This window comes from Adiantum capillus-veneris, chromosome 3 (assembly GCF_014529385.1).
Source record: "Adiantum capillus-veneris isolate H3 chromosome 3, ASM1452938v2, whole genome shotgun sequence".
Classification (NCBI taxonomy): Eukaryota; Viridiplantae; Streptophyta; class Polypodiopsida; order Polypodiales; family Pteridaceae; genus Adiantum; species Adiantum capillus-veneris.
This window is the reverse complement of record NC_140933.1, coordinates 16,671,392-16,686,918: the sequence shown is the minus strand read 5'-3', so window position 1 is coordinate 16,686,918 and position 15,527 is coordinate 16,671,392. Positions and strand designations below refer to the sequence as shown.

The following is a 15,527-nucleotide window of genomic DNA, read 5'->3' as shown; positions in this document are numbered from 1 at the left end:
GCTGGAGAGACTCTTAGTGAGTGCATCCGTTGTGTTCTCTGACGTAGGAATCTTCACTAAATCAAGGCTCTTGTTTGCCAGGCATTCACGACTGAAGTGATAGTGCACATCAATGTGTTTCGTTCTGGAATGAAACACTGGATTGTTAGCCAAGGAAATAGCACTTTGACTGTCACAATGAAGAATTGGTGTACACTGCTCCAATCCAAGATCTTTCACTAGACGAGCAAGCCAAATAGCTTCTTTGCATGCTTCACTCAATGCAACATACTCTGCCTCTGTGGTAGAAATGGATGTACAATCTTGAAGAATAGATCTCCAAGAAATAGCAGAACCAGCAAATGTGTAAATCCAACCTATTGTTGATTTACGACTGTTAGCATAGCCTGCATAGTCACTGTCTACAAATCCCTGAATGGATGACTCTCCACAACCATAGCATAACTGTCTATCTGCAGTGCCACTCAATATATCTGAGAATCAACTTGACAACATCCCAATGCTTTTTACCAGGGTTAGACATAAATCTGCTGACAACTCCCACTGCATGTGCAATGTCAGGTCTTGTAGCCACCATGGCATACATGAGACTACCACAAGCTGAAGCATAAGGAATTTTAGCCATCGCAGCTTTTTCCTCAGCAGATTTGGGACAATCTTTCTTGCTAAGTTTCAAATATGCAGGCAATGGAGTACTCAAGGCCTTCCCCTTCTGCATGTTGAAACGATCAAGAACCTTGTGCACATACTCTTTTTGAGAAAGGTACAACAACCTCTTCTTACGATCACGAGTAATGCGCATACCCAAAATGTGATTGGCTTCACCCAAATCTTTCATGTCGAATTGACTTTTCAGCTTGGTTTTCAAGTCAGCAATGTCCTTCTTAGAATGACCAGCAATAAGCATGTCATCTACATAAAGGATAAGCATAATAAGCTGTCCATTTGGTTGTCTTTTCATGTAAAGACATGGATCCTCATTATTGCGCTTATAGCATAGGGAACACATAAATGCATCAAACTTTTGATACCATTGTCTGGACGATTGCTTCAAGCCATAGAGACTTTTCAGAAGCTTATAGACCAAATGTTCCTTGGCCTTGAGCACAAACCGATCAAGCTCCATATCTTCAGTGGTAACCAAAGCAAGCAACATTCTTAGTGTCGTCATCTTGACCACTGGAGAAAAGATTTCCTGGAAATCTACACCATATTCTTGCTTGAAACCTTTGGCCACTAAACGAGCTTTGTAATTCTCAACATTGGATGCAATCTTCTTCTTGTAAACCCATTTACAAGGCAAAGCTTTCCTACCTTTTGGCAATGAAACAAGTTCCCATGTTTTGTTCTTTGCAGTACTGGATAGCTCCCTCTTCATAGCATGTTCCCATTGAACCTTATCATTGGCTAGCATAGCCTCTTTGTAACAAGAAGGCTCACCACTATCTGTCAGCAACACAAAGTCCACGCCTGGAACAAACCGTTCTGGCGGATGTGAGACTCCTTGAGATCTCCTCGACTGATCAGAGCTTGTACTAGCCTATGTAGTAATTGGCTCTGGAGCTATCTGTACAGAAGGTGATACATTGGAAAACGTCACTTTTTGGAATTCAACCTCTTTCGTTGGCTGCCTATGCATCTTGGTCTCATTGAAGACAACATCACTGCTACGGATTACTGATCGACTTTTCGGATCCCATAAACGATAGCCAAATTGACCATCTACACCATAGCCAATAAAGATGCATTTCATGGACTTAGGGTCAAGCTTAGCACGCAACTCCTTGGGTACATGTGCATAAGCTTCGCAGCCAAATGTACAGAGTTTTTCATAAGACAACTTATGTCCTGACCATAACTCCAAAGGTACACGAAACTGTAATGAAGCATGTGGTGATCTATTGATCAAATACACAGCAGTGTATAATGCTTCAGCCCAAAACGCTTGCGGTAAATTAGCCTATGATAGCATAGACATAATCCTCTCTTGGATGGTCCTATTCATTCATTCGGCAACACCATTTTGTGCAGGGGTATAAGGAGCTGTAAACTCGCGCTTAATTCCCCTACTTGAACAGAAGTCTGCAAACTCTTTGGAGACATATTCTCCACCATTGTCTGAGCGTAAAGCTTTCAACTTATGTTCAAACTGAGTTTCCACACTAGATAAGAACTTTTTGAAACAAGAAAAAGTCTCATTTTTAGACTTCATGGCATAAACCCAAACATGTCGTGTTGCATCGTCAATGAATGTAACATAACAAGACGCACCACCATGGGATTTAGAAGGCATAGGCCCACATAAATCACTATGCACAAGCTCTAAGGGCTTTCTTTCTTTGTCAAAAGATTGTGTACGACGTGCTCGTGTTTGCTTACCATATTGACAGTGTTTACAAAAGAGAAAATCAGAAAATGATAAAGACGATAAGTAGCCCAAACGAGAAAGAGTTTCCATTCCCTTCTTTGACATATGACCTAACCGGCTATGCCACAAAGCAACAGTTGGCAGCTCGGTTACAGAAAGAACATTGTTCTTGTCAGATACATAAAGAGGATAAAGTGTACCAACTTTAGAACCATGGGCTAAAATAAGATGACCTTTTGCAATACGCCAAGACTGCTGATGAAAAGTGACTTTGTAACCCAAGTCATCAAGACGTCCAACCGAAATCAAATTTCGTGTCAAATTTAGAACATGACGCACATTATGTATGGTAAACCTCACCCCATTTGCCATAACCATAGCAATATCACCTATGCCCAGAATGTCACAAGAGTAGCTGTTGATCCGAGCCTATCACAAATTTTTGTTTACTATATTTTGTTGGTTTTCCTTGCTTCTAGAGGTTTACAATAAAAGAAAGAGTGAGAACAACCTCTTGGAAAAATTAAAAAAATGATTTGATGGGAATTTTTTCTTGACTAGTTCACCGGAGGTGAAAGGTAGAGGGAGAACCTAGTGGTAAAGGGAAGGGAAAATATGTAAATGTGAAAAGAAAAGATATGATGTGGTTGTGGAGCCATGCACCCATGATTCAAGGGTCATGAGTGGCTCATATCATCATGGCTTTGGAGCCATATGATGATTCAAACAGATTGGACCCAAGTGGAAGACTTGGTAAAGGAAGGAACCAGACACATGATTTTGCTGGATTTTTAAAAAATACTTCCACTCTGATCCAAGAAAAGTTGTCTTCATCAAAGTTGTAGCTGATGAGCTGGAGATTTGGACCATATTTTTTTTATAATTTTTGCATCTACGGTTTAGGAGATATGGCCAAAATGGCGGACGCCAGTTTTTTCAACTGTGGTGGAGACCACCCCCTCTACCTTTACACACACACCCTTCCTTTTCCACATTGAGACCTTCTCTAAAAATCAGCCATTAGTCTTCTCACCCTCCCCTCCTTCCTCCTCTCTCTCAAGCTCAAAAAACCATCACAAATTCCTCTTCTAATCACCTCTCAAGTCATGCTTAATCTTGTTGTAATTCATAAGTTCTCATTCAACCCCTTTCTATTATTACTAGATATGTATTGATTTTATTTAGATTCTTTACATTTTAAAATAAGGAAGCTCTTGGACTCAAGCTATGGAGGAAGGAGTGAAGACAACACAAGTGATGATGGAGCCAATTAGTTGCAAATTGGTCAACAAATCACTTGGAAGGAGCTTCTTCATTGGTTGAATGTCCCTAATCAAGCTTCATTTGTACAAATTACACTTGGATCTTAACCTCACTCCTAATCACTCTCTTTCCTATATAAAGAGGCCTTCCCCTTTGTAATTTCAAGCCTCCCTCAGCCCCATTGAGTCTTTGTATCACTCACCATGAGCCCATAAAGCTCATTCATTCACTCTATTCTTGCACATTCTAGAGTGCAAATTGTTTCATGCTAGTAACCTCCCCTCCTCTTACTTATGTTAATTAAGAGAAATCTTTTATGTGTGTGTGAGAGTGCTTGATGTGATTTTGGCTAATCCTTGAGTGGTTGTTTAGTAATCTACATGCTATTTGTGTTGGGAGTGTTTGAAGTTATCCATTCCTTGTACACACACTAAGGTTAATGCTTCATTCATAGTGATCTCTCTCTCTCTCTCTCTCTCTCTCTCTCTCTCTCTCTCTCTCTCTCTTTGTGTAGCGGTCCTAGTCCACGCTTCCAAGACTAGGTGGTGCCCTCATCTCATTTCCCTTGTGGCGCAATGGAGTTTGTTTTGGTGTAGAGGCCGCCATTCCAAATTTCCTTCATCACTGTCACCTAGCGTAACAGTGCCAATGGTTTCCTCATATGTAGTAAACCAATGCCTATGAGGTGTGACATGCAACGAAGCGCCCGAATCAAGAATCCATGTATGGGACACTTCACTACTAACAAGTAGCTCTGCTGGCATAGAACTCTGCAAAGATAGAGTTTCTTGTGCATCATAAAATACATCATTATTTTCAGTTAACATATTGATGTCTTGTGCATCACAATCATCTTGCACTATGTTCAGTTCTTCAATCTTAACCGACCTCTTTGGTTTTTCCTTTTTATCATCATTGTCTTTGCCTTTGCCTTTACCTTTGTCATGCTTCCAAGCATAACAATCCTTCTCTATGTGACCAAATTTATCACAATAATGGCATTGAACATTGCGACGAGACCATGAGACTTTGATCTACCCTTTGAAGCATCTCTATTGCCCTCTTTCTTGGATTCACGATTCCAAGAACGACCTTTACGCTGTTTTCCATCCTTTTGCACATAATGAGCTACGCCATGATGCGAGCTATCCATAGCCTTGCGGAGCATTTCTTCTGACAAAAGAGAACTAGTGACATCAATGTACACTAGCGTACCATTAGGAGCAGAGTTACTGACAGCTGTGCAAATGAGATCCCATGAGGGTGGCAACAAACAAAGTAAGAAGATTGCTTTCATCTCGTCATCAATATTGATTTGTTGTGCACAAATCTGGGCAAATAGAGAATCAAAGTCATTAATATGACTAGCAACACTGGCTGACTCCTTCATGCGAAGGTTAAATAGTTTTCGCATCATGAAAACCTTATTACTTGCCGTATCCTTCTCATAAGTGTTGCATAACTTTTGCCATAAAGCATAGGCAGATTCACATTCTAGCACTAAAAAGTACACTGACTCAGCAAGGTGCAATCTAATAGTAGATCTGCATAGCTCATCAAGCTTCTCCCACTGAAACTGAGTCAAATTCATCTCTTCAGTCCGTGTCGCATAAATAAAAGGCAATTTCTGTTTCTTTTGGACAAGCACATCTTGCATCTGATTCTTCCAAAGCTGAAAATTAGTGCCATCAAACTTCTTTATGTCATAAATGTCACGGTCTTTGCTAGTAGACATGGTGACAAAACTACCAAAAGATTCCAGGAAAATTTCGGCAGAGTCTCCTTTGTATTTGGGACTATGTCAACCAAAATACAAGACAAAATGACCAAGTATGTCACTCACAAAGCATAAAAGAGAGCAATGCCTCTCAAAAGCACATTGTATAGAGACCAACTGAGGCGCATGAACATTCAAACTGACCATAGACCGCCAACTCGGCGTCAAAAGCACCTATACCACTCTATACATGTCTTATGGCGAGGCCTCGTAAGGGATGCTCCAACTACCTGTATCACCGAAGGTATCTCCACATTTGAGAATACCCCAGCTCAATGAAAACCTCACGCTATCGACCCTCAACAACGTAGGTTATGCAACAAAAAACGTATAGCCAAGTCTCAGAAATGGCTATCTTCCGGACCAAGTCTCAGAAATGGCCGGGACTGCCGTACTAGCCAAAAGATGGCTCCACAAAAGCGTCCAATGGCATTATCCACAAAGACGTACAAGTCTGTCAAGACGCTCAAACAAGCGTCAAAAGCATGTGCCTACAACTAAACATCCCTGTTGGGAGTCAATTTGCTCTCAAAAGGGCTCAAACACTGTCAAAAGTGTCAACATATGCATGTACGCATAAACAACTGCTCCCACTGGAACCATAATATCGCAAGCACTGAAACCTGTAGTGTGTACCTGTACTTGTACCTGTACCTGTAGTCGAAGAAGACAATGCTGTTAAGCTCCCATTCTATGTGTGTGTATGAGGCCACTCCGAAAGAGACTACACACTCTCGAATGAGCCGTGGGCTCTCGTAGATGGAAGAGACTGCAACAAAGGTACCTGTAATTGGCTATGGAAGCACTGCAACACAAATTACCACAAGACGGCTGAAAATTTCAGCTCCTGAACCGTAGCTTGAATGGGGTTTTTGATGGCTTGAATGGCTCCAAAAGGGGGGTAAAACCGCAGGACACCTGCTGAAAACGCTCTCGGGAAGCTGAACTTGCCAATGGCAAAATCGGAATCCTGTTTGCACTCTTGAAAGTGCGCGCGCGCGGAAACGATTTCGGGAATGAAACCGCTTTGATACCAGATGATGGGGAGGAGCTGGGAGCACAACGGAAGAAGAATACGCACGCACACACTCACACACACACCACCATAGCCACACACAGGTTGAAGGGGGAGAGCCAACGTACTGTATGCCCCCTTTCTTTCTTCTCTTATCTTATGCAATAAGGCACAATACACATTGTACTTAGTGTTAGTGGCTCACACAAGTGTATAGCTGTACACTTAAGGTTAGCGGCAGTTAGTGATGGGCGGTCGGCCACATGGCCATTAAACCTAACAATTATTGGCTATGAGTCTAATAGTAGCGGGTGCTACCCCTAGTCTGTAACCAGCCTAAAACAAAATAAAACGAAAAGGATGTAAAATAAATAAAGGAACCCATTGCCAAATTTAAACAAAAGAAAAGCCGATTGTTTCATAGCAAAATGTAAGTCTAATAAGCATAGGATATAATAAGATTTTAAAAAAATGATAATTCTCACATTTTGTGAGAAATTTATATATCATGGAAACAATTAAAAATTTAAACAAAAAACATATTAATGCTTTCTTATTAATGTAATATAGATTTAATAAACATAAAAAAAATACTAATTTAATGACATGAATTTTTTTAAAGTCTTTAAATAAAAAGACCCTTTATCAATACCTCACATCATGGGATCAAACTCGTGTGAATTAATGTTTAATTCTTTGTTCCATAAAGCTTATTTTAAGCATCCCAAAAGATAAAGAAAAACAGATTGTAGAGAATAGCATTTAAAAGGCTATGTCTTCTTTCTATTTACAAAGATTTTTTAGGGTCCCTTAGGGACACTTGTCTCACAATGAAAATTGAATGACTTCACCCTTGGGCTACTAAGGCCTTTAGAGGCCAAAAAGAAAGGAGAAGAATTGTTTCACTATAATTTTTTTATATAAATAAAATCAATATTTCTTTTATGCAACAAGTAGTGAACAATATATCCATTGACAACTAATGAAGCTAAACAAGTGGAAATTTGTACATAAGGAAAGAAAGAGCAATTCCATGCAATAGAGAAGGTAACGTTTGTGATGAGGATGGAATAATATTGCCAAGTATAAAACATAGGTTTATTAATGAAAGAAAAGAAAAAAAAAAGTTGAAAGACCACATTGTCCATTGCTAGGGAGATGCAACACCAAAAAGCTCATGGGGATAAAGACAACCAATATGTGGTTGTTTGTTGACTCGATCAATACAATGCCAACACATTTTCACAAGCATAAAGAGAGACTCCACACGTGCATGGAGATGAAGACAATCAACATACGCTTGTTTGTTGACTGTGGCAATGCAATGCAAAACATTGACTGAAAAATAAAGAGAGACTATAGATGTGATGCATGTTGTCCCAAAGCATGAATGGTGAACAATTCCTTAGCAAATTACACAACATGATGCACATGGATCAACAACATCTACAGCTATAAGCGATCAAACAAACACTCGTGTATGTTTCTTTCTCAAATCATTTTAAGAAGAATGAGGGGATTCATGACGCTCACAAGTATACCTACTTATTAAAGGGTAGAGAGAAGGAAAGAAAGGTATAGTTGACATAGGCGAAAGATAAGGCAACACAACATGAGCATTTGGAGGTTATGGTTATTTTTAAGCTTCCTTTAGAGGACACTAAAATAACCGTTGGGTGCCCATGTTCAATACGTAGCTTTATTTATGGCTTGAAAAACAATGATAAAATAGTTGGAAACTTAACATGGTTATTTTGTCAATTGAAAAGCCATCACATTCAATAGATCCTTTGATTAAAAACTTCAAGTTGACAAAATTCTCATCATTGAAGCCCTCAAAGCCAAAGCAAAGAGAAAGATTTGGAGAGAAGGACAAAGAGCCAAGTAGGTGTCACAAAGTTAACGAGAATAAATACAATTATCTCACATGTCATGCAATTTAGCTGTCACATAACCAATTCAGCTCCACTTCCACCATTGATGCGCACATTGTTGGTGTGTAACTCACTGATATACACAATATTTTTTGTGTGTTTGTTCATGAACCCATACCACCATCTCACACATTCCTATTGCACGCAAAACATAATCGAAGCAATAAGAATTATAATGCAAAGTGATATCTGCACTATTACACTCAAAATAATTGAACATTGATATGATCAAGAGTACTCTTTCAATCTTTCGGCAACAAAAGCATCTCTTTGAGAGCTCCCGTAGCAGCGATGGCCCAACCACGCTCTTGAGATTCTTGCCCCCTGATTTGCATCTAGAGGGGCAAAAACCTCGGGAACACAACTCGGGGGCTAGCTTTTTGCATCCATGTTAGATTCCCTTATCTTGCAAATGCGTATATTTTTGCTTTCCAATACAATCTCTCTACTTTTATGGTAGAAAGAAAAAGGGATAAAAAAGTGACTGAACGAAATGGAATTCATGTCGAACACGACGGGAGTCGGACTGTCGGAGATGGCGCTTCCAGAGGCTTCGAGCCAACTCAAAATGTTTTTTCCAACATGCAAGAAAGTGGTCACAGGTCGTGATTTCGAATCCAGGCACGGAAAGTTAATATTGGTCGCTGGAGTTGTCTTCGAGTCCAGGCACTTTTGTAAGCTGCCACGATAAGCTCCTTCCTTCCTTCCTGAGAGAGAGAGAGGAGAGAGATCACCCAACAATGAACTTCGAGGGGCGAGCTAATCCTCACCTGTTGTCTATTGTAAGTCAAATGGGTAGCTCCGAATTTCTGTCAATCTGCTTGTGTTGATTGACTCAATGTCTTGTTATTCTCTCCTCTTTCAATTTCAGTGGTGCTTCTTGCTTCCTGCTGAGAGATTACCTTCTCTGTTTCAGGTTGTGATCCGTAATTTTCAAGCAAACTTAGTGTTCTGCTGGGCATGATACGCCCTTTGTGCCTCCAGACAGAAAATGGAAAATCAAGCAGACCATGAAGGAGACGCACACCCTGGAAGCTCGTCCTCGTCGTCATCTCCACCATCTTCACATTCGTCGTCATCTTCATCGTCGTCATCTCCCTCCCATCCACAGTCATTTGCATCGTCTCGTTCGTCGCAGAAAGAGCTTTCGGCTCCATCATCGTCACACTCATCTTCATCCTCATCTTCACCTTTTTCAGGACCATCTTCGCCTGCTCATGCACACATTGATCAGGCCTCGTCCAGTGCAATTGAAGAGACTCTTCCAGCTGCATTACCAAGTTCTTCTGCAGAAGGAGGTCATACAGATGAGTGCATCTTGGGCTCTTCAATTAAACAGGATTGTCTTGATGCTTCCAAGGCTACGGAAGAGCTCAAAGACAGTAATGACACTCCAAGATTAGAGCCGTCAAGTCTCTGTAGAAATCAAGTGTGTGTTGATGATGCCTGCGGTAGTACGTCCGAGGAGTTCACTACTAATAGTTATGATGGTCAAACACCTGATACTACCTCCAACATGTATTTTCCACAAACAATGGAGCCTACTCAAGCAGTGGGGTTATGCAATGGGTCTAAATCAAGTCCTGATGTCACTCAACTCGATTTACATGCAGCCAGTTCTACTTCCAGTAACGGCGGATGTGGAAAAACTCATCATCAAGCTCCTCATCGAGCTCCAAGTGAAGTAGTTGGGTGTGGGGGTTCTAATAGACAACAAGACACAATCTCGAAGGATGAAAGTAGGCAAACTGGTGCAATCAGTCCAAGAAACAGTGCAACTGCCGAGACAAGTATTGATTCAACTGGTCTTTATGATAGCGCCTGTGCTTCAAGAGATCATGATAGTCCTTATGCCATTTGCAATATGGATCAGTTTTCACAAGCTAACAATCCCCCAGTTCATACTTTGGAACCTGTAGCCAGGCATAGCTACACTGCAATGGACCTAAGGGAGAATTCAGCAGAGACTGCAGTGTCACCCCCCAAAATATCTTCCACAAGACTTGTGGACGATGAAGCCAACAGACCTACACATGCTATTGAGACAATAAGTAAATCATCTAAGAGTCTTCAAGATGGTTCACCAGGTACTCAGTACCTACAAGGTTATTGCATAATAGTTTTTTAATGGCATCTGTTATTTTAACGCATCTGCTGTTGCAATTTCACGATTCTCTTGCTGCATGGTGGTTAAGTATTATCTGATTTTATATGTTGGAATGCACAATATAATATCTATTTCAGAGGCAATCTCAGGTCTTTGTTTTTTAGAAAATTCTTTTTGGCGCACATATAAAACCATTCAGCAGTGCTTTTCAGCGTACTTTTGACTGCATGTTGCATAGAATCTTTGTTACCATCACGGGAGGCAGTTTTAGCACTCATTCACCTTTGTAAGTGCAAATCAACTCGGCCTAGTTTGTGTGGCCTTGCAAAGGAGAACACAAAGTTTTCATTTTATAATAGACGGCATATTTAGTGTTCTTCTTTCTCAGCCTCTTGACCGTAACAGCTGGCAAGTGGAAGTCATTGGGCAGGCTGTACAGATCCACATTGCCACGTTCCAATCCTCAACTTGTAAGAGGAAGCTTGAGTTTTTTCCTTGGGAAATTGATCCCGTGACGTGTTTTCATGTACTTTGGCTATGCGAATATTACTTGTGGTAAAATAGAGTTTCTATAGAAAGCCATACTTGTGCCAAGGAGTTGAGCACTAAGTTGGTTGAATATAGCTGGTAATCGCGAGTTGCGGTCTTGTCACGTGCACATGGCTCTCTGTGCTACGTGTACATGCTTCATCGACTTCTAGAGCCAATTTTCCACCTATCCCTAGATAGCAGGGTCTAGAATCCTAGGAAGATTAGTACGGCAATTTTGTGAGCATGTTTGCAGGAGGACTTGCATGTCCGGACAAGTCCATTACATTAGGTTTTCCAGTTTTGAAACCCTCTTGCATAAACGGATTGTGCAAGCGTTTTGACAGATGATGTTACATTTGGCATGACGTGCATGTAGTTTTAGGTTAGAGGAATCCAATGAGCCATTCATTGCGTCAATCGGATTCCCGGGTGGGCAGATGTGCCGAGACTTATCCAAAATTTTACAGCCGAAGTCTTCGGCTATAAGTCAATTTGTTGATTTATTTTATAAACTGACAGAGGATTTACCCTACCTAGGCCTTAAATAGTTCTTAACTAGTAAAAGCTTCTTATATGCACAGAGAGTTTTCAAAGTGGATTAGAAGAGTTGCCGCCACAAGGGTGGACTTTCAAGGAGCAATCCAAAGAACCACCACCGCAGATCATTGTTCCAGTCAGAGTCATCCAGCCGAAGCGTATTCGATTGCCTCCTCTCGATATGGAGGAAATTGCTACACTGGAGCTTGGCATGCCTCTTTCTTTCTGGCTGCTAATCGCCTCAGCATAGAATAAAAAGAGAGAGGGGGCAAGTGGACAACCTTGTCTCACTAATCGTGATAGCATGAATCGTGGCCCTCTGTCCCCATCCAATAAAATGTGACTTTGGGCATGAGTGTAGAGAGCAAAGGCACCTCTAATCCAATCAATTGCAAAGCCCATCTTGAGCATAGTGCCCTCGAGTAAGTTCCAATCCACGTGATCATATGCATTCTCAAAATCGAGTACTACTACCAGGTCCTCTCCCCGTAGTTGGGCGCAATCACCTCCCAGAATGTGAAGATATTGTCAAGGATACTACGCTCCTTGACAAAGCCTGTCGGTGTCTCATGTATCAAAGTGTCCGATAGGGGCTGGATTCTCAAACTCAGAGCCATATTTTTGTAGGCTGAGTTGAGAATCGTAATGGGCCTCCATTGCCTAATGTCATCTAGAAGGCCCCCCCTCCTTGGGGATAAGATAGATCAATCCCTCTGTCAACCTGTCAGGCATGTCTCCTGTGCCCATGATGTATTAAAAAGCCATGCATAATCCATCCCCCATAGCATCCCGATACTCTAGAAAGAAGGCGGCATAGTTACCCGGAATGGAAACGGGAGGGTCCGGAACGGGACGGGAACGGGGAGGAGGAGGGGGGGGCGGAACGGGAACGGGGCCGGAACGGTCCACTAAAGTAAGGCTTGAATTACCTCCATTCAGCTTAGTCCCAAATAAACTCCTAAACAACCCCAAATCTGCCCCCTAACCTGCCCTCAAAGTGCACCAAATATAATCCCCAAACAGCCCCAAATCTGCCCCCAAATGCCTACTTTTGTCCATATTACCCCGCGTTTCGCCGTTCCGCCTCGTTCCCCCCATTCCGGAACATCGTTCCGGTTACACCCCGTTCTGGAACGGCATTCCGTTCCCATCTCCGTTTCGGGAACGAGACTCATGCCGAACGCCGTTTCGGAACGTTTGGGCCAGTGTGACATGAAACGTTTCGTGGTTTCGATTGTTTCGGGGTTTCGAGGTTTTGAAACGTTTCGTTTCATAGCGTCAAAAACATGAAACAGGTTTCATAAACGACATTAAATTATATATTAATAAAATATGATAAATATGTATACAATGTAGCACACATGACTCTAGACTTTAATGTCCCACAAGAGAGAGAGAGAGAGAGAGAGAGAGAGAGAGAGAGAGAGAGAGAGAGAGAGAGAGAGAGAGAGAGAGAGAGAGAGACGTGCTCACTGCTTAGAAGCGACTTCAAGCGAGCACGATCAAAGAGATGTTCAGTATTGATGAAAGTTAAAACACAGCCACTAGTTTCATGAATCATAACTGATCCATCATTGATTCATTTAGCAAAGTACTTCTATTGGACAAAGTTCAAACTTAATTCACAAACCATAAGTTTTAGGGACCACAATCATCTGTTAACTGGAGCTAGACCTCAAAAAAATGGAAAAAAAGCCCCAATTTTAAACGTTTCATAAAAAATGCATGTCCGTTTCATGCGTTTCAGCAAAACGTTTCATACGTTTCGGGGTTTCATCTTCATGAAACATGTTTTTATGTCACACTGGTTTGGGCTGTGTTCCCCACGTTTCCTGTTACACTGGAAGGCGGGTGTCGAACCGTCCTCACCACCAAGGTAGTTGCCGCGAGGTAAAGCACATAATGCATCTCGCAACTCCTCCACTGAGAAAGGCATATGTAAACTGAAGGGGATCGGAGAGCACCACAGACGGAGAGTGAGAGAGAGAAGGAGACACACGACACACAGATATGGGTGGGGAGACTCAAAGAGTGAGCAGCCCCCTATACACTTATGCTATGTATAAGGTATACAAGTCAGTGGGCGCCCAGACTCTGGGCGGCCGGGCAAGGCACAGGCGCCTATACCCCAACAACCTCCCACTTCAAGGCGACTGTGCCTTTAAGCAAGGGAACCTAGTCTAAAGACTACAAAAGGCGAGAGAAAATCGCTCTCAACTGATGCCCACTGGCTGGCTGTGATTGTGTGCATCCGGCTATCCTGCTCCCGTGTAAGTCCATACACCACCAGACGTACCGCACACGTACTGCAAGTATGTACGCAATACCTGCATATCTCCCTCGTGCACTATGCCATCATCAGTCAACAAATGACTGACAACCCCAACTGCAAATGCTCCCACTGCAGCTGCGATATCCGGTCTCAAGATCAACATCTCATACATGAGACCACCGAATGCCGATGCAATGCTAGCGGGCCCTGCTAGCTCTACGGAGCATGCATCAACATATATATCCCTAGCAATAGGCATCTCTGACTGACAAGGCGTGTCAGCCACATGAATCTCTTGACTGTCCGCAAAAGATGCATCAACCTGTCGTGCAACCTCAGAGCAAACCAACTGCTCTAGGTGTTTGCTGGAAGACATATTCTGCACAACTATATCCCCATGCTCACTATCGAGCATAGAAAGGAATGATTGCATAATCGCTGACATCTCAGCCTCCTCTGCAATCATCCACTGCAAACATGACCACTCAATCTGCTGTGACTCACTAGAGCTCTCATGCTCTAACTCCTTATGCATAGACTCTTGCACAACGTCCTCCTGTCGTGACTCACTAGAGCAAGACCGCTCTACCTGTCTATCCTGCATAGAAGTATCTCGCACAACTGACTCTCTGCTTTGCTCAGTCACTAGCAAAGCATGCATGTCTGACTCTGTCACCTCTCTGTGTGACTGCTCAAGTCGTGCCCCAACTGTATGCACAACGAGCTCACTACTCTGCACTCCATGCAAAGTACCCTGCAACCCATGAGCAAAAGAGACTGTCTGGGTCTCTCGCTCTCTGCATGGCTGTAACAAGATTGAGACTCGACCATCTCGCACCAGTACTACGTGCAATGGGTACCATGTGCCAACTCTAGCACCTCTTGTAATCACTAGCGAACCCAAATGCAACGCAAAAGATCGCTCAAGCAGCGATACCCAACATCCACTATCCCGTCTGTCTGACTGAGATCAAATCCCGTCTCAGATCTGACACATAACGCACATGACGCAGGGTAAATCTCATACCACTGGGCAAGGACAAACATACGTCTCCTGCACCCTCAATGTCATACACAACACCATCAGCCATGTGCACACAATCAAGTCTCCCACTAGAAAACGTGCTAAACCACTCACGATGCGACGTGACATGGAAAGTAGCATCTGAATCTAGTAACCAATGTGAAGAGAATGTGCAATCCGATATGCAATCCGTAGACATAAGATCGTCTGAAGACAAGCTAGATGTAAATGTGACATCGCTGTCACAAGCATACTCAGTAACCACCGTACTGATCTCACTAGCATCTGTCATGCCCAAATAGGCATCACGCATCTGTCGCCTCCGTTGTCTCAAACGCCTGAAACATCGACGCCTAATGTGCCCTCTATGTCCACAATGCCAACATGTCAAGTCTCTATGCCGTCGAGACTTGCGTGTGGGACCAATCTCTCCCATGGACATAGAAGTGGGACTAGACTCCCCTGTAGACATGGATGTCGCGTACATAGCATGAGTTGTAGTCTCCCTCGAGACTTGCCAGTAAATAGACTCAACCAGATGCAAACGAATCGTAGACATGGCTAACTCATCAAGATCCTGCCAATCATCATCACGCATAGACTTGGGCTTCGCCGATAAACCACGCAAGGGTTTATCTTGCCCCAAATCCGCCAATGCAACAAGCATATGCTTCTTCCAAGCAACAAAATCTGCACCAT

At 42.5% G+C, this 15,527-nt stretch overlaps 1 protein-coding gene across 1 annotated transcript in view; it reads left to right on the top strand.

The window, feature by feature from the left end:
• Positions 1-8,914: 8,914 nt before the first annotated feature.
• LOC147460543 (sterol 3-beta-glucosyltransferase UGT80A2-like) overlaps positions 8,915-15,527 on the top strand; it is a 161,196-nt gene continuing 154,583 nt past the window's right edge. The window contains exons 1-2 of the mRNA XM_086507928.1: positions 8,915-9,139; positions 9,274-10,444. Coding sequence (XP_086364054.1) covers positions 9,349-10,444 — 1,096 coding nt within the window. The 5' untranslated portion in view covers positions 8,915-9,139; positions 9,274-9,348. The remainder of the gene's footprint in view (positions 9,140-9,273; positions 10,445-15,527) is intronic.